This window comes from Microcaecilia unicolor, chromosome 1, assembly GCF_901765095.1.
Source record: "Microcaecilia unicolor chromosome 1, aMicUni1.1, whole genome shotgun sequence".
In the NCBI taxonomy this organism is placed as follows: Eukaryota; Metazoa; Chordata; class Amphibia; order Gymnophiona; family Siphonopidae; genus Microcaecilia; species Microcaecilia unicolor.
In genome coordinates this window covers 45,636,897-45,656,594 of record NC_044031.1, presented here as the reverse complement: position 1 = coordinate 45,656,594, position 19,698 = coordinate 45,636,897, and the positions used below count along the sequence as shown (strand labels likewise).

Genomic DNA, 19,698 nt, shown 5'->3' with positions numbered 1-19,698 from the left:
TTCTAATCCCTCTACCTACTCTCCTAAACTGCAACACCCCCTTCCTGTCCTGAACCCCTTCCCAAACCACCCCCCTGAAGACAGAAAACGGAAGACCCAAGTCCTCCCTCCCCACCCGCATAGGCACCTTGGTCCTACCTTCATGGTCCCTGGTGGTCTAAAGGATGAAAGTTCGCTAAGGCGGGGAATACTGAGATCCCACAGAGAAATAACACTGACAACAGAGAAGTGGGAAATAGACCGGGCCGCGTTAGCTCGATTACACACACACAGATTTCTCAATCAAAGGTCTTTCTAAAGACCACATTGTTCCTTTACTTGAATCTACGGTCATCGACCGTCAGATAGTGTTTCATTTTATTTAAGGACTCCTGATGCAGGCTACCAGCCGAGTCTTCACTAATAAATTGTCCCATAACAACTGAAGTCACCTTGCTTGTCTCTGGATAGCCCAGTCTATTTCCCACTTCTCTATTGTCACTGGCCTAGAGGGGCAAACAGGTACAAGTGATGTCCACTCCACTCACTCCAGCCATTGGAAATCGCGGCAGCCATTTTGAACAAGCTGCTGCTCTCTGCAGATGTGCGTGGGCATTGCTCCTGCATGTTTACCCCGCTAGACTTCCGAGGACCATGAAGGTAGGGCCATGGTAACTATGCGGATGGGAGGCTCGAGCCTGCTGCCATCTTTCTTTGAGGGTGGGAGGGAGGGGAGATCAGGAAGGGGGTGTTGCAGTTCAGGGTGGTGGGAGGGGGGATTGGAAGCTAAGGCTCCAGACCGGGGCAGAAACCCTTATGTGGGTCCCAGCTGAATAATTGCCAGGATCCGCATAAATTCCAGCAGCTGGCACTTAAAGGTTACTTACGTCAGACGAGGGCGGGCCCGGGAGGAAAGGAGGGACGCCCGAAGACTCGGCGAAGAGGCGATCAGCTGTTCTTCTTGCCCGTGCAGCGCCTTCACACAGAGGTGAGAGGCGCTGTGCGGGCCCGGTAAGACAGAGAGGGGCCCGGTGGAGGGGGGGAGCATCAGCGACGACCTCAGGGGGGGGCGGCGGGGTCGAGGATGGCAGGAGGCAGAGCTGGGGAGAAAGAGAGGAAGAGAGGAAGGGAGGGGGGCCGGGGCAGCCTAAAGTTTAGCCACAGACCAACCTAAAGAGCTCTACTTTCTCCCTCGGCTCTGTTTCAACTCTCTACTTTTAACTTCCAACTAGCCCACTCCAGTTGCTTCAGCAGGTATCCCAGAATTCAAAACAGCCCATGTGAAAGTTAATCCTGTTGCTTCTGGTAGAGGAAAAGTGAGTCCAGCAACTTCCTGTGAGTTCTACCAGCATGTTTTAAAGGAGTCCACTAAGTTTTGCATTTAGCTGCCTGCAGTCGCGATTTTTTCTTTTTGTTTTGACATTTAAGTTTTTTTGACATTTAAGCTAACGAGAGGTACAGACCTCTCGTTAGCTTTCTGGTAGTTTTCCAGCGTTAGGGCAAGTGGAAAACTTTAGTGCATCTCATTTCAATAGGGTTTCTACACAATTTGCTCATCTGCATTCCGTTTTAGTTTGCTGCTACCGTCCTCAGAAATTGGGCTTTAATGCATGCCAGGCAGGGGCGTATCTGCGTGGGGCCACAGGGGCAGGACAACGTGCTGGGACGTCAGACTCCGAACTGGATTGAACAGTCAACTACAGCACGGCCACGGAGGCCGAAGAAGAACTTTAAAGACGTCGGGTTGGCTGGCGGGGGTTGGGGTCCCCCGCCAGCTGAAGAAATATCTTTAAAAGGCGGCAAGCGGACCTCGGCTGGCGAGGGGTTGGGGTCCCCTGCCAGCAAAGGTAAACAACGGCAGCGGGGGAGGGTTGACGGCGGGGGGGAGGGTGGAGAGTCGTTGGTGGGGAGGTTATGGCAATGGCGGCAGTGGCGGGGGGGGGGTCGTTGGGGGGGGCTAAAATGTGCCCCCTCTCTCTGGCTCTGGCCCCCCCTACTGCCAGAGTCCAGATACGCCCATGATGCCAGGGTAGAAAAACTGTTTGTTAAAGGCTCGTTAAAGCCTCGTTAAAGCCTCCTTTAGTTTAGTGCATCTTGCCCTGAGTGAATTAAGGGCCAGATGCACAAAACCTAACGAGCCCACAACTTGCATTTTAAACTGGTTCCAGCCAGTTTAAAACGCAAGTAGTTTACCCGGGGCATGCACTAAGGGCATTTTCCCTGCCACGGTAGCAGGCAACGAAAACGGAATGCAAATGATTCAAAAGCTATTATAATGAGCTGCACTACCGTTGCAGCCCATTATAATGAGATGCACTACCGTTTTTCCGATTCCCTTACCGTAGGAACCCTAACGGGAGGTCTGCACCTCTCGTTAGGGCTCCTGTGAGGGAATCGGAAAGGAAAAGGGCCCCCCAAAAAAGGTAAAAAAGAAAAAAAAAGCAGGGAGCGCATGTGAGGGGCATCCTTTAAGGACGTACTCTCCCTGCGCTTGTGAGAGACGTTTTTTTTCACAGTTTTTTGCTCTGCCAGCGCTCGTGTTTTTTTCCCCCTTCTATTTTGTCTTCGCCGCGCCACTTACCCCTCCACAGCAAAATTTTTCTATTTTCCTGGTTGCCGGAGAATCAGGACGTCCCTTTAGATTAGGCTCCTCTTCCTGGTCTCTTCAGCCAATCAGAGCGCGTTTCGCTGACAACAGCCAGCTAAGCCCGCTTTGATTGGCTGAAGAGACCAGGAAGAGGAGCCTAATCAAAACGGACGTCCCGATTCTCCGACTCAGGTACCGAAGGAATAGAGAATGCAAGTGAGCTACAACGAGTAGCTCATTTGCATTCCCTATCGTTGATGCATTCCCTTTCCCTACCGATTCGCTATGGAATCCGTAGGGAACGGGAATTACCGACGTCTTTAGTGCATCTTGCTCCAAGTCTGGCAGTGAAGATTCAACACACAATTCTAAGGAATTCACCTTTAAAACAGACACCAGATTCTATGAAACCAGATTGATTGGATTAAGTCACAGGTTTAAAACACTTGGCACAGGTTAAAACACAGTTCCAGTGAAGACACCTTTAAGACAATTCCAGCATAAAAAGACGAAATCACAGTGCAATATAGGCAATAGGATGGAGACAGAGAAGGAACTTATAGAGGTCAGACCCTCTGCAAGTGAAAGGACAGGGTTTTTTTTGTGTGTTAATAGGATAGAATAAAAAGGGGGTGAAATAAAATAAAGGAGTCAATAGTTTATCAAGAAGATATTAAGGGAGGAAGTGACGTCACCGATGTAGTCGGTAGCCAGTTTGTAGAGCTCCGCGGGTTTACAGTTATAAAAGAGTGTCTAACCCTTGAAAAAAGCGCGAAAATCACCTCCGCGAACGCTGCAATAAGATTATAACAACTTATGGCGGCCAGAAAGAAGTTGGCGAAGTATAAGTACTCGGCGGATCCGCCGCGGGCCATGAAAAGAGGGAACGCGGCTCCCCTTCAGAGCGGAGCTAAAATGGCGGCGAATGATGATGAAGAGCCCGATAATGACATGGAGGAATGCAGCGCGGGTGAGGCCGAGGTAGAAAGGAGTGAAATCATCCGATGGTTCCGAGAGCTCAAATCAGAAATGATCAATACCAGGAAGAGTATTCAGACAGCTGTAGCAGAGCTCCGGGAAGAGGTAAAAGATATGGGTCACCGTGTAGTTGAGACTGAGGAGCGAACAGAAGCATTAGCGGGTGAATTAAAGACTCTGAAGAAGAAGGTTAACACAGAACAGCAAGTGAGACTGGACATAGAGCAACAAATAGAAGACTTGGAAAACCGCTCCCGGGGGTGCAATTTACGCTTTAAAGGCCTGCCGGAAGAGTCTCAGTATAAAGATATAGAGAAGACTGTGCAAGAGATCTGTGCTTTCATTTTGAATCAAGGAAAAGATTTACAAGAGACGCAGGAAGGGCCCACAATAAAACTAGATAGGGCCCACCGAAGTCTGGGACCGCAACGGGGTGACTTCCCCAGAGATATAGTTGTCTGCTTCCATGATTACCAAGTGAAAGAAGCAATATGGCGGAAAGCACGTGCTATGGGGGAAGTTGAATGGAATAATGTGAAGGTACAGATTTTTCAGGATTTGGCGAGAGTTACTTTACAAAAAAGACGAGACTTCAAAGATATAACTAGATATCTGCAAAAGACCGGCTTGCGATACAGGTGGTTGTATCCTAGAGGCATCCTGGTATCAGTGGGCAGCCAAGCAAAGAAAATACTGCAACCAGAGGAAGCATGGAAAACTTTGGCGTCATTAGGCTGCACGGATTTGCCCGAGGTAACAGCGACGCCTCAGAGCTCTCAAAAAGACAAAATCTCCAAAGGCGTTGGGGGCTGGATCCAGCGAAGCAGAGGCAGTACTAGAAGGAGCCCAACAGAAGAGGACCAGGGGCATGAGCGAGACGCAGAAACTTGAAAATCTACTTGTACCAGGGCTAATGCCCGGATCTAAGTCTGGTTTCATGTATACTTTAGTATAGGTGAAGTTATGTTAAGAAACATAGAATGTTATCCTTTTTCTGTTATATACGATTAAGGGGGAGATTGAATGTGGTGGCTGATGATGGGTGAGGGGAGACACGGAGGATAAATTATAGATGGATAACCCATCGGAACGACACTTCCTTAGGGACTTAACTGGCATCTAAGTTTGGAGGCCAGTCAAGGGGTTTCAGTGGGAGTGGGGAGGGGCAGGGGGGGAGCAGGGAGGGGGGTGGGATAATAGTGGGTTCATGGAATGTGAATGGTTTGAATACCCCTGAGAAAAGAAGTATCATATATAGGGAAATCCATAAAATGCATTGGGATATTGTTATGCTGCAAGAGACTCATATTCAAAAGAAAGATGAAAGATTAATACAATATAAAAATATGGGCACTGGATATTTTCAGGCTGATCCTAGAGGGGGGAAAAAGGGGGGGCTGGCAATTTATATAAGGGATACGGTCGCCTTTGTCCATGAACAAACATATGTGGAAGGCCAGGGTAGATGCATAGCGGTTAAAGGTAAACTAAATAATCAACCACTTACATTAGTTAATATCTACGCCCCTAATGAAGGACAGGGCGCATTTTTTGAGGCCTTACGGTTGGAACTGCTCCATTTTGTATCAGGAGAAATAATTCTGGGGGGTGACTTCAATTGGGCATTGTCAGACTTGGACCGCTCCAAAGGTGAGAGGGGAAGTGGTCAGGCAAATACGGCCAAATTATTGAGAATGGTCAAGGAACTGGATTTGATCGATGTCTGGAGGATGCAACATCCGGGGCAGCGGACATATTCTTTTTATTCTCATGCACAGCGTACTTACACTAGGATAGATACACTCTGGGGATCCCGCAGCCTATGGGGAAAGGTTGGGGATTCGGTCATAGGAACCATCCATGCATCGGATCATGCTCCCATTTGGATCTCTTGGAAGGGATTAGGGAGAGAACGGGAACATACATTTTGGAGGCTAAATGAATCCTTGCTAGATACTGTAGAGGCTTGTGAGGAAATTAGAGAAGTGGTGCAGGAATATTTAACACATAATGATAATGGGGAGGTTTCTGATGGGATTCTTTGGGACGCCCTGAAGGTGGTAGTGAGAGGGCATTTGATTAGGAAAGGTAGTCAACGGAAGAGAGAGGGTCAACAACAGGAATTGAGGGTGCGACAAAGACTGACCATTTTAGAAGCTCAACATCACGGCGGACGAAGCCATGGAACCTGGGGGGAATTGCAAGAATGTAGGGCGGAGTTACAGCAAATTCAAATCCGTCAAATGGAATATCACCGAAAACTTATGAGGCAGAAATTTTTTGAGTTTAGTAATAAAGCGGGTAGGATGTTGGCACGAAGCCTAAGACAACAGCGGGTAGGCAGTACTATTACCAAGATAAAGGGGGCAGGGGATCAGTTGGTTCACCAGGATAAGGAGATTCGGGAACGATTTGCTCAATATTACTCAGCCCTTTACGCTAAAGAAACTAGAGCCAGCAAGGAGGGAATTCAACAATATTTAGATGGGATGGACCTACATAGGTTAACGGAGCAACAGAGGGAATATTTAGATAAACTTATTACGTTAGAGGAGATAGAAGGAGTAATCAAAGGCTTGAAGGGGGGGAAAGCACCTGGCTTAGATGGATATACGGCCAAATTTTATAAACTGTTGGGGAGGGAATTAGGGCCGCTGTTAGCGAGGGTAGGGAACGAATGTTTTAAGACCGGGACGCTGCCGAAAAGTATGTATGAAGCGGGGATCTCTGTCCTCCCTAAGCCAGGTCGAGATCCAACACAATGCGGCTCGTACAGGCCGATTTCTTTAATAAATATTGATATTAAGATAGTGGCTAAGGTAATGGCCGAAAGAATTAATATATTTCTACCCCAGTTAATTCATAAAGATCAATCCGGCTTTATCCCTAAAAGGCAAGTAGCCGATAATATCCGGAGAACTCTAAACATCATATGGGAGGTGCAACAACGGGAGGAGGCCTTGGTGCTGTTAACAACTGATGCAGAAAAGGCCTTCGACCGGGTGGAGTGGAATTATCTATGGGAGGTGTTAAGGTCATGGGGTTTGGCCCAGGGATTTTAACTTGGCTTCGGGATTATATGCAGCACCAGTGGCACGGATAAAAGTGAATGGGGGATATTCAGAACAGGTACAGATACAAAGAGGTACTAGGCAAGGTTGTCCACTTTCCCCTCTGCTTTTCGCTATAGCGATTGAGCCGCTAGCACAGAAGATTAGGGAAACAACCCTGATACGAGGATTCCAGGTGGGAGCATGTGAGCACAAGCTAGCTTTGTTTGCGGATGATATTCTCTTTTATGTAAGTCACCCGGAAGAGACTTTGACTCTCATTTGTAATGAGATACGAACTTTTGGAGAGTTGTCAGGATTTAAAGTTAATTATGATAAATCCGAAATTTTGGGCATCAACGCGTCCCAATCTTCTGTGGAGGCTTTGTTGCAAAAATTTCCTTTTAGACATGCACGGGACAATTTTAAATATTTAGGAATTCGGCTCCCAAGGGAAATATCGCAGCTATATGGGTTGAATTACGCCCCACTGTTCCGGGAGCTGCGCACAGACATGAGCAGGTGGAAAAACGGACTGTTATCATGGTGGGGTAGGATAGCTGTGATAAAGATGAACCTGGTTCCCCGGATGTTGTTCCTCTTCCAGACGTTGCCGTTAGAGGTTCCCCCAGCAGTTCTAAGTAAATTGCAATCTGATATTTCCCAGTTTGCGTGGGGGGGCAAGCGGGCTAGAATTTCCAAAAGAATTATGTGGGGGAGCGTGGAGGAAGGGGGAAGGGGGTTACCCAATATATTATGGTACTACCAGGCAGCGCAGTTAAAACAGGTGGCGGAATGGAGCAAAGGACATAGATCGCCAGTGGCTACTTTGGAGCAAGACTTGGTGCCTTGGTGTAATCTGGAACGTGGAGTATGGGGATCTGAAAAGATGTATAACCCTCATCAGGGGTATAACAACCCATTCATAGCTCACCTGCAACGTATTTGGGATGTATTAAAGAATAAATTTAAGCAGGGGGTAAAAACCTCTACCCTAGCCTATATTAGCCAAGAAGCTGAGTTCCCCGCAGGGCGAGAGGGAGGGGTATTTCGGGAGTGGAATCGAAAGGGTTTGAAACGATTCAGGGATCTTATGTCCGAAGGGATATTAAGAGAGTTTGTAACCCTTCAAAGGAAGTTCGGCCTCCCAGAATCTGATCACTATGCCTATTTACAAGTTAGGCATTTTATGAGGGGGCAAGGGTGGTTGCAGTCTGATCCACGGGAACGAGAGATATTGGAAAACATATGGGAAACCTTAGAGGGAGGGAGGAAGGGAATATCCAGACTCTATAGGTATATTAGGGGAGATAAAATGAAGAAATTACCCTATATGTCTGTGTGGGAGAGAGATCTAAATATTGAAATGAGTGTGAAGGAATGGGAAAGGGTGTGTATGGAGGTGAAAAAAGCATCTATCTGTGTATTAATTAAAGAAAATGCTTACAAAGTTTTAAGTAGATGGTATTACACGCCGGACAGGCTAAAACGAATATACCCCACGGTATCCGATCAATGTTGGCGGTGTAATACCGGGATAGGTAGTTTTTTGCATGTATGGTGGGAGTGTCCTACTATCCAACCATTTTGGGGGGATGTTACCACGCATTTAACACACATTCTGGACACACAATTTCCAGCAGAGCCAAAATGGTGCCTATTAGGATGGGGGAATAAACGGGGCCAGAAATGGCAAAGGCGGCTTAAAAGATTGGGGTTAGCAGCCGCAAAGTTGGAAATTGCGGCACACTGGAAACAGAGAATTGGCCCCACTATTGCAACATGGAAGATGAGAATCAGGAGCATTGTGGGCCTGGAACAGCTGACTGATAGGAGAAAGGGCAGATACAAACCTGATGCTAAAGAGTGGACACAATTGGAGAGACTATGGAATAATGCATTGCCAGAACAGGGGATCTAATCATGCAGTGGAATGTAATGAGTAGGGGGGGGGGGGGGTAGGAGTGGGAGGGGGGAGGGTCGGGAGAAACCTATTAAAACTTATGGTTGTATATTGAGATGTAACTCAACTGTTGGATGTATTTCAGAAGTCTGAAGGCTGTATTGCCTTCTAACGTATTCTTTAAGTTGTGTTTAATAAAAATTTTCAAATTTAAAAAAAAAAAAGAAGATATTAAGGAAGATATTAACAGCAGGACATAGATAACCTCAGTTACCAATCAAACCAAGTCTGAAAACTTTACTTTATTTTCCGTCATGCCTGAGTCCATCCCACGGTCCTCTGCTTGGGACATTCCATTCTTGTTTCCTAAAGAGGTATTATAAGCAAGAGAAAAACTCAACTCTTGCTTTCAAGATTAAAAAAACACCTGAATCGGTCAACCTTATTCTTTGTTTCCTGGGTCCTGGTAGCCTGCCTCCACTGAGATCCTTAACGTAAAGTAAATGTGTTAACCTGCCCAGCTGAGGCTTTTAGCATTCAAACGACAGAGCCAGTCCCAGGGTGAGCACTTTCTGCAAGGTTAGGGGAATAATATACAAGGAAGTATGCCTTAATCAGCAGCAGCTGCAGTGCTCCTGACTCTTTGCTATAGGGAATTAGATTGTGAGCTCTTTGAGCAGGGACTGTCTTTATGTGTATGGTGTACAGCGCTGCGTATACCTTGTAGCGCTATAGAAGTGATAAGTAGTAGTAGTAGAGGTGAGTAAGAGGGAAGTCCTGCCAGAAACGTGATGCCTTCTGTCATCTGGTCAATAAATGCAGCATCTGTGGTTTCCATTAAACACCCCGGTTATAACTGTGCTATGACTGCTAGGAAACTGTCCACGTGAGGCATGCAAGAATGCCACAGAGATACAGAAGAACAAAAAACCTTGCAGAAAGAAAATACCACAAAGGAAACAGCGAAGGTCACTCAATAAAACAATGATGTTGTATGTAGTCTAGAAGATTTATTGGTCAACAACAATGATTCTATGGTCAACACATAAAAGCATCATTTTATTTTTGTTACATTTGTACCCCGTGCTTTCCCACTCATGGCAGGCTCAATGCGGCAGGCAATGGAGGGTTAAGTGACTTGCCCACAGTCACAAGGAGCTGCCTGTGCTGGGAATTAAACTCACGTCCTCAGTTCCCCAGGACCAAAGTCCACCACCCTAACCACTAGGCTACTCCTCCACTGGCAACATGCCATGTAGAAGCCTGCCCTTGCAGCCGTGCAGGCTTCTGTTTCTGTGCATCTGACGTCCTGCACATACATGCAGGACGTCAGACTCACAGAAACAGAAGCCTGTGCGGCTGCAAGGGCAGGCTTCTACATGGAATGCTGCTAGTGGAATAGCAACATTAACATTCCATGTAGAATCTCAAATAGTAGCAACATTCCATCTAGAATCTCCAATAGTAGCAACATTCCATGTAGAATCTCAAAAGGAAAGGAAACTGGGACTTCCTATGCTGCCTTTCTGTGGGGTTTACATAGTATATACAGGTACTTATTTGTACCTGGGGCAATGGAGGGTTAAGTGACTTGCCCAGAGTCACAAGGAGCTGCCTGTGCCTGAAGTGGGAATTGAACTCAGTTCCTCAGGACCAAAGTCCACCACCCTAACCACTAGGCCACTCCTCCATTGTTTTATTGAGTTATCTTAGTTGTTTCCTTTGTAGCATACAAGAATGCTGACATTCCAGCTTGTCAATACCCAAATGAAGATGATTTTACCTTCTGTGCAGACTAGAAGGTTGGATTTCAATGGTTTAATGGAATTAAAGCATCTGAAGCCAAATGAAGAGGCCAATTTCTTTAAAATAGGAGTATAGATACAATACAGTACAATATCAGGATTTATATTCCACAGCTTACCAGAAGGTCTCGTGTGGATTACAATAAAAAATAAATTTAGATCTCTAGACAGGAAAATGCTCATTTCCGTAGTTACAAGATATAAGATACAGAAAAAGATTATATTAAAACAATCTATCTTTTGAAAAGTACCAGTGCGAGTGGGTCTGGAGTGTAGAATCTGAGACACTGCTTAAGGTGGAATGAGGTGTTAGGCTTTTTCTTTGTTGCTTTATTATCTTAGTTGTGATCGCTATATATGCGCGGGGGAGGGGGTTGGTTCCCCCCTCCCTTTACTTTGTGGACTGATTTAAACGTAGAGGAGTATGATTGTTTCTTTATTTCTATTTTCCTTTCAATGGGGGGAAGGAGTGTTCCTTCTGATTTTGTTATATATTCTTGTGTTTTATATTTCTTAATTATAAGGAAATTCCTTGTATGTTATTGAAAATTGCAATAATAAAAAAAAAAAGAAAAAAACCCCAAATCTAATATGTCATAACCTTAGAAATATCCCAAAAAGGTATGTTTTCAACAATTAGAGGATTTTAATCTCAGTTCTGAGGGTAGAGAGTTTCGTAACTTAGCGACCTGATAACAGAAAGAAGCAGCATAAATTCATTTATACCTTATATCAAGGGAAGGGAAATAGACAGGAGCCAGATCCTCCCCAGATAAGGTTTGAAATATGATGGTTTAATACATGAGATCTGAAGCCTGCTCAGTAGCTTGGTACAGAGCTAACAGGTTGCTCAGTTCCAGGAGGGAGCTTTTAGGCCTGTCCTGAATTTATGACTTCCTCATGAAACTGTTTTATGGGACCTGCAGTACTGATTTTTGTTTAAATATTTGTATATTCCTGGAGACTGTCCAGTTCTATCAAATACTGTAAACCGCATAGAACTCCTGAGGGATTTTGCAGGGTATAAGCCTTATAGTATAGTATGGTGTAGTATTTCAATGGGTCGAATTGGGGACTAAAATTCCCACACTGCTTTCGGATGTAAGCTCAAAACCAAGACTTGTTAGCAAGTTTCCTTCCTGGACCTGGGCACTAACATCAGTCGTATAACTGTCACATATCCCTCATTTAGCATAAACTTGTATTGTCTAGGGACCAAGTCATCAACTGTCTTTGTTACAAAGGCCACACGTGCATGCTTTCTTTGAAGTGTGCTGCAGAGCTTTCATGCTCGTATGCATCTTTCCTCATGATAAAGGCAGCCTATTTGCTTATCATAGAGATACTATAGACATCGTGATAGAGATAAGAATCCCTTTAGTGCGTTGGTATTCAACGCAATCCTCAGATCACACCCAGTCAGTTAGGTTTTCAGGATATCCACAATAACAAAATGCAGGATGGACAGAAATTTATGGGAGGGAAGAAATAAAGAAAAATGTCAAGTTTTGACTCAAAAGAGGGAGTGTCATCCTAAAGTAGAAGACAGTGAAAGTGACAGGAAAATACTCCTTGGAACAGGGACATTAAGGGCCTGTGATACAGAAGCCCTGAGCCAGGGGAGGACTGACCATTCGGGCAATCAGGCAGTGTCCGAGGGCCCAGAGGCTATGCCCAGATGCCCGCCGTGCCGCTGGTGATTTAGTGGTCTCTGTGAGAGGAAACATATTCTTTCCTGCCTGGCCCGCTGGGTTGCCGCTATTTCCCCCCTGTCTAGCACCACTGTATTTTAAAAATGGTGGCGGAGATTCCCTGTGGAAGTCTTGTGAGACTGTCAAGACCCATGAGACTACCGCAGGACGTCTCAGCTGCCATTTTGAAAACATGGCGGCAGGCAGGGGAATAGCGGCAACACAGCAGGCAGGAAAGAACATGCCCCTCCCCACACAGAGGCCACCAGACCACCAGGACCCCTCAGGTAGGACAGGGGAAGTGGGGGTGTTGGCTGCGGCAGCAGGGGGGGTGTCAGGCAGCGGTCGGGCAGAGGGTACAGACCACCCTCAGTCCACCCCTGCCCTGAGCATAGTAAAAAGAGGCAATACTAACTATTCATTTTTAGAACTCAGAATTATATACGGAACTCATGACTTTTTAATCTCTGCTATATCCCATTTCTCCCTCCCCTTCTTTCAGAGTGAAGAATGTGCTCCTGAAATCCAACTGTGTCCTGGAATCCTTTGGAAACGCCAAGACCAACCGCAATGACAACTCCAGTCGCTTTGGGAAATACATGGACATCAACTTTGACTTCAAGGGAGATCCTACAGGGGGCCATATCAACAATTATCTTCTAGAAAAGGTGAGAGGGACAAGTTTCAGGAAGAAAGGGAGGTTACGTGATGCAAGGGTCCACATTAAGAGTCACCGACCAGGAAAAGAATCTAGGTGTCATCATTGATGATACAATGCTCAATGTGCAGTGGCGACTATGAAAGCAAATAGAATATTAGGAATTGTAAAACAAAACTGAGAATGTTATATTGCCTTTGTATCACTTCTTGCTGCAGCCGCACCTCGAATACTGTGTGCAGTTCAGTCACTGCATCTCAAAAAAGATATAGTACAATTAGAAAAGGTTCAGAGAAGGGCGTCAAAAATGATAAAGGCGATGGGACGACTTCCTATGAGGAAAGTCTAAAGCGGCTAGGGCTTTTCAGCTTGGAGAAGAGATGGCTGAGAGCAGATATGATAGAGATATATTAAATACTGAGTGGAGTGGAACAGGTAGACGTGAATCACTTGTTTACTTTTTCCAAAAATACTAGGGCTAGGGGCATGCAAAGAATTTAAACGAGTCAGAGAAAATATTTATTCACTCAATGAGTAATTAAACTCTGGAATTCATTGCCAGAGAATGTGGTAACATAGTAAATGGCGGCAGATAAAGACCTGTACGGGCCAGTTAGCTTAGCAGGGTTTCAAAAAGGTTTGAATAATTTCCTAAAAGAAAAATCCATAAGCCATTATTAAGATGCTCTTGGAAAAATCCACTGCCTATTCTAGGATAAGCAGCATAAAATCTGATTTACTATTCTGAGATCTTGTCTGGTACTTGTGATCTGGATTGGCCACCTTTGGAAACAGGATACTGGGCTTGATGGACCTTCAGTCTGTCCCAGTATAGCAATGCTTCTCTTTTTATGACTGCACCCTCGAGAGCGCAGGCTTAAGTGTACAAACAATGTCCTGCTTGTGCAGTTGACTAGTGCCTTGTCACTGAATAGCACTATCAACACAGTCTTTTCAGATTTTAATTGAGAGTTCCAGCTCACAAAATCATGAATCTCTCATTTTGACTTCATTCTTGTTTAGTTCTAGAGATGATGTAATGCCATTTAAATTTCTTGAAAGTACCTTGCCCTGAGCCATGTACGTTCTTACACATCTGTATAAACTGGAATTGTTGCTGTCCAGATACTGGACATGTGCCATTCTGAAACATGCAAAACATACAGAGGACTATTAAATGTGGTCTTACATGGGTAATAATCGGGGCTTTTTTTGAGGGGGTACTTGGGGGTACTGAGTACCGGTACCTTTTCCATTGTCTGCTAAAATTGACCCATGGACCCCAAGTTTTAATGACAGAGCTCAGGCACTACACACCAATTCTGCCTTGTCATAGATTCTGTGACTGGTTGCAGGGGGCCTGGCTATTGTGGGGTGGGTCCCTCAGTGATCACCCCACCCCTGAAAGGTGGCCTGACATTTGAGTACCGGCACCTTTTTCACTAGAAAAAACTCACTGGTAATAATGCATGTTGACAGTGTGTGGTGCTCCAAAAATAGTTAACAAATGTTAACTGCCATGTCAAATATCTAAATTGGAAATTTAAATTAGGCAGCATACAATGGGTGGAGAAGATGCTTTGAAGTTAATGTAGGTGTAGTTACCATATGTTAACTGCTAATGTGGCAGAAAATATGGAATGGTAACTATATACCCTTGAGGTGACATCAGACGCAGGGGCATAAAATAGACCTCATGTCACACTCTGACTTACTTTTATCTGCCCTACCTGTGCTTTAACTGTACCTTGTTTAGTCCTGTTTCAAGCTTTCTGCTCTGCCTCTTTCACCTAGCTGTTTGTTCAATAAACACTGCTCTTGAGAGCAAATCAGTGTACGAGTGTCCAGTGTTGAAGGCCCATCCTTCAACCCCACCTTTTCCGTTGGATTTGTGAATTCTGTAGGGGTCATTTGTTCCTCCACCTTGGTGGTTATCCTTTTGTGTTGCCTCTTTGTCACCCTGCTAGTGTTTCAACCTGATTTGTTGGACCCATCCATGTTCTGCCCACTTGAGCTGATGTCAGATGTTAAGGCATAAATTGCTTTCTATTGCGGTGTTTTGTGCTGCAGCTGTGTGCACCATGGATGTATGCTGAAGGAGCACACTCAAGAAGCAGATCTACTTCTGGGACATGTTCCATGGGGTGACTCTTTTATGAAGGCAGAATCTTCGCTCCGCCTACTGTGGCTGCTTGTGCGCCAGTGTGATTACCTTGTTCTGACCTATTGACTTTGCCAGCTTCCTGAACTCTTCCAATTTCAGTATTGTGGGCACACTGACTGCCTTCTTCTTAGGATACCCATGATCAACAAATAAGACGCCTTACCTGCTGTACTGCCATATTGAGTTCTTGATGTGTTCCTTCACATGCTGTTCCCTGTAAACAGCCATTTGTAAAGTGTCCTACAAATAACCCTACTTGACTGTAGGTTGTTGTGTTCCAAAACCACTGCAGGTTGTGACCTCATCTCAGATCAAGTCCTTGATATTTTGTGTTTCACTGAGACATGGTTAAAGGAGGTTGAGAAGCCTATCCTCTTGCAGTGTATGCCACCTGACTATTCAAACTTCTCTACTGCTATGTCAGGATCAGGTGGTGGGGTGATTCTTATTTATGCTTCGTCCCTGCTGATCATGGAACTTCCATTTGACTCATTACAATGTCCTGAATCTTTACTTAGCAAGATAGACTGTTTAGGACAATTCATAAGTACATAAGAGTAGCCATACTGGGTCAGACCAATGATCCATCTAATCTAGTATCCTGCTTTCCAAACAGTGGCCAAGCCAGGTCACAAGTACATGGCAGAAACCCAAAACAATGCAACACTCCATACTACAAATCTCAGGGCAAGCAGTTGCTTCCCATGTCTGCCTCAAAAGCAGACTATGGACTTTTCCTCCAGGAATTTGTCCAAGGAGAAATTAGACCTTACCTATTAATTTGCTTTCCTTTAGTCCCTCCGGACCGGCCAGGTGGAGACTGAGAAAAAAACTGTGACTCAAGAGAGAGCCAATAAGAGCCCTTGGTAACAAGAGAAAGATCCAGTAACAAAGTACCAAAGCAGAAGGAAGTAAAACAATAAGTAAATGGTCTGTGCATAAAGCCTGAGCAACCACCTGCAACACAGGGTGTGTGCCACCAACAATAATGTGACCAATGACATGCCCTGCATATCATGAACCATAATCAATAGAAATAAAACAAAATAAAACATGGAAAAGAAAATAAGATGATACCTTTTTTATTGGACATAACTTAATACATTTCTTGATTAGCTTTTGAAGGTTGCCCTTCTTCATCAGATCGGAAATAAGCAAGTGTTGGTAGATGACAGTATATATAAGTGAAACATCAAAGCATTTCAGTGACAGTTTAACAGGATGGGGGTGGATAGGTGAGAGGAGGGGGACAAACAGAGCAATACAACTTTATGGTTTATAATGGGCTAGAAAACCCAGATCTTTGTTAAGTCCTATCTGGTGGGTGTCAAAATATTTAATCATTCTGATTTCAAAGGTCTTACGTTCCTGTATTGTTTTAAAGTTACCTTTCAGGATTCTTACTATGAAATCAATGGTACAGTGTTCTGGTTTTGTAAAGTGCTGCCCCACAGAAGTGGAATCCTGACTGGCACTGGCATTTTTCATGTGATGTCTATGTAAATTAAATCTTGTCTTTAGCATCTGGCTTGTTTCTCCGATCTAGCATCCTTCGTCACATTTTTTACACTGAATGATGTATACCACATTGGAAGATGAGCATGTAAAGGATTCCTTTATGTTGAATATTTTTCCTTTGTGAATGACTGTGGAGTCCTGTGAAATGTTTTGGCATAGCTTGCAGCTGGATATATTGCAAGGATGTGTGCCATTCTTTTCTTTTTGAGCTTACTTCTGATTAGCTTGTGTTTTAAGTTGGGTGGCTGTTGGAAAGCCAGCACTGGTGGGGATGGAAATATCTCTTTCAGTAATTCATCCTCCTGGAGTACAGGCTGAAGATCTTTTATGATTGTTCTTAATTTTTCCAGCTGTGGGTTGTATGTCACTATAAGGGGGATTCTGTCTGTGGCTTTTTTTTCTTTGTACTGTAGCAGATTTTCCTTGGGTGTTTTGAGGGAGGAGGCAATATTTTTGGAGATTATTTTGGGGTTGTAGCCTTTCTGTTCGAAGGATGCAGTCAGGATTTCAAGGTGTCTGTCTCTGTCCCATGGGTCAGAGCAGATACGGTGGTATCTTGTGGCTTGGCTATAAATAATGGATCTCTTTGTATGTGAAGGGTGGAAGCTGGAGTTGTGGAGGTAGCTGCATCTGTCTGTGGGTTTCTTGTATATAGATGTTTGCATATAGCCATCGCTGATTGAGACCGTGGTGTCCAAAAAATTGACTTTTTCTGGGGAGTAGTCAATTTTGAATCTGATTGTAGGACGGTATGTATTGAAGGAATTGTAAAATTGTTTCAGAGTTTCTTCCTCGTCAGTCCAAATCATAAAAATGTCATCGATGTACCGGTAGTATTTTAGGGGTTTGGTCTGGTATGTATTCAGAAATGTCTCTTCCAGCTCAGCCATAAAAAGGTTGGCATATTGGGGTGCTGTCCTGGTGCCCATTGCAGTGCCCATTATTTGTAGATAGATATCATCGTTGAAGTGGAAGTAGTTGTGAGTTAAAATAAATTTGATTAATTTTGTAATAGTTTCTGGTGAGTATTGATGGTCCAGTGTGGATGTTTTTAGGAGCCTCCCACATGCAGCTATGCCATCCGCATGGGGAATGTTGCTGTATAGTGATTCTACATCCATTGTGACCAGAAGGGTGCTTGGTGGTAATTGCTTGATATTTTTCAATTTATTCAGAAAGTTTGTGGTGTCTTGTATGAAGCTGTTTGTTTTGTGCACGAGAGGTTTCAGAATTCCCTCTATGAGTCCAGATATTTCTTCCGTGAGTGTGCTAATACCCGATATGATTGGTCTGCCCGGGGTTTCCAGGTTTGTGGATTTTGGGTAGCATGTAGAATGTGCTCACGGAAGGCTGGTTTGGTATGAGTTTCTTCAGATGTGGCCGTACTTGTTTAGGAAATGTTCTGATAGGGTCTTGTAACTGCTTTGTATAATCCTATTTGGGGGTCCTCAGTTAGTTTCCTGTAGTATGTATTGTCTGAGAGCTGTCTGTGCCCTTCTTCAGTGTATTTTTGTGTGTCCATAATTAGCACTGTGCCTCCTTTGTCTGCAGGTTTGATGATAATGCGTTCGTTAGTTTGTAGAGTTCTTATGGCCGCTCTTTCTGGTGGGGGTAAGATTGTACAGAATTCTCTTTTGTTTGTTGGAAAGTTGTGATTTTACCCTAGTCTGAAGCTTTCTATGTAGTTGTCCAGCTTGTAGTTTTGTCCATCCTGTGTGGTGAAATAAGTGTTCTTTTGTTTAAAACTGTATTCCGGTCTGTTGGGGGTCCCTTTGTTGTGGAAATGTGCCCTCAGGCGCATTTTTCTAAAGAATTCTTCTAGGTTTGAGTATAATTGGATTTTGTCCTGCTTGCTAGATGGGCAAAATGAAAGTCCTTTGGAGAGTACAGAGACTTCATACTGTGATAATTGATTGTTCGAGAGGTTTATTATCCCCATCTGATCTGCATCTCCAAAGGTGTGATCAGTGTTTCTTGGTTTGTTTGGGCTCTGATTTTCACATACCTCAGATGTATATCCAAGTGTCTCCAAGGTGTCTGGGGATGTTGGTTTTGCAGGGCTGTTTCTGTTCCAGGATAAGCTGTTTTCTCTCTGTGATTCAGTAGGAGAGAAGACAGCTTTATTTCTTTTTTGCGGATAGCAATGTATTGTTTTTCTCCTTGGATGTTATGCAGGTCCTGCTTAAGTTGGCTGATATGGTATGGATGTAGTTCCTCCATGTTCCTCATGATTTCATCCCTTTGGGTTTGTATTATTTTCTTCTTTTTGTAGAGTTGATGTATAAGTTCATTTCTTAGTTTCTGACTAGTGTGCCTGCAGAGTTTCTCTGCATAGTCAGAATTGTAAGTAGTAGCCAAAGGATTTTTGATCTTCATTCCTTTAGGAATGATGTCATTCTTCTTGCAGATTGTCAGAAAGTAAAGATGACTGTTCAGTTTTGTTTCTTTTTCCATAAGTTTGTTCATTTGCTTTTTCATGCGGCTGTATGCGGTATCTTCCATCTTGAGTAGAGAGGTGTGGTAGCCGTGTCAGTCCACTTTTAAAGGTATCAATAGAAATAAAACAAAATAAAACATGGAAAATAAAATAAAATGATACCTTTTTTATTGGACATAAGTTAATACATTTCTTGATTAGCTTTCGAAGGAACCATAGAATTTGCGTTTCTTTTTTTTTAAAACAATGAAACCAGAAACCAGCAACACAGCTCCCAAGAAGACACAGAATACCTAAAGGGAGGGATCTGGTCTGGTCTGGAGGGACTAAAGGAAAGCAAATTAGCAGGCAAGGTCTAATTTCTCCTTCCTTAGTGCCCCTCCGGACCGGCCCAGAATGTGACTGATGGGAAGTAAGAAAGCAGTAAGATTATGGAAGGGACCCTAACAGCCCTGCCATCAAAACGTATGCCCAAAACAACTTGCTGATGACTCAGGAGGTCCAATCGGTAGTGCTTAGAAAAGGTATGCAAAGAAGACCAAGTCGCCGCCATACAAATGTCATCCAGAGGCACCAGACAACGCTCTGCCCAAGAAGTAGCCTGACCTCTGGTAGAGTGAGCCTTAACTCCTTCCGGAACAGCTTTCCCAGAAAGAAGGTAAGCTGATGCAATAATTTTCTTAAGCCAATGAAAAATAGTGGGCTTAGAAGCCATAAGCCCTTTGCGTGAACCTCTGATGAGAATAAACAAACGATCGAACCAACAAATCTCCGTAGACTTAATGTAATGCTTCAGAACTCTTTTGTCATCCAAACGCTTCAAGAGACACTGCTCCTCCAACCTGGAGAAAGAACCTAGATCAGGCAACACCACCAGTTGAGATGAATGAAAACGAGTCAATACCTTGGGCAGAAAAGAAGGAACTGG

At 44.3% G+C, this 19,698-nt stretch overlaps 1 protein-coding gene across 1 annotated transcript in view; it reads left to right on the top strand.

The window, feature by feature from the left end:
• Positions 1 to 19,698, top strand: part of MYO1G (myosin IG) — a 367,932-nt gene that overhangs the window by 52,821 nt on the left and 295,413 nt on the right. The window contains exon 4 of the mRNA XM_030196702.1: positions 12,496 to 12,661. Coding sequence (XP_030052562.1) covers positions 12,496 to 12,661 — 166 coding nt within the window. The remainder of the gene's footprint in view (positions 1 to 12,495; positions 12,662 to 19,698) is intronic.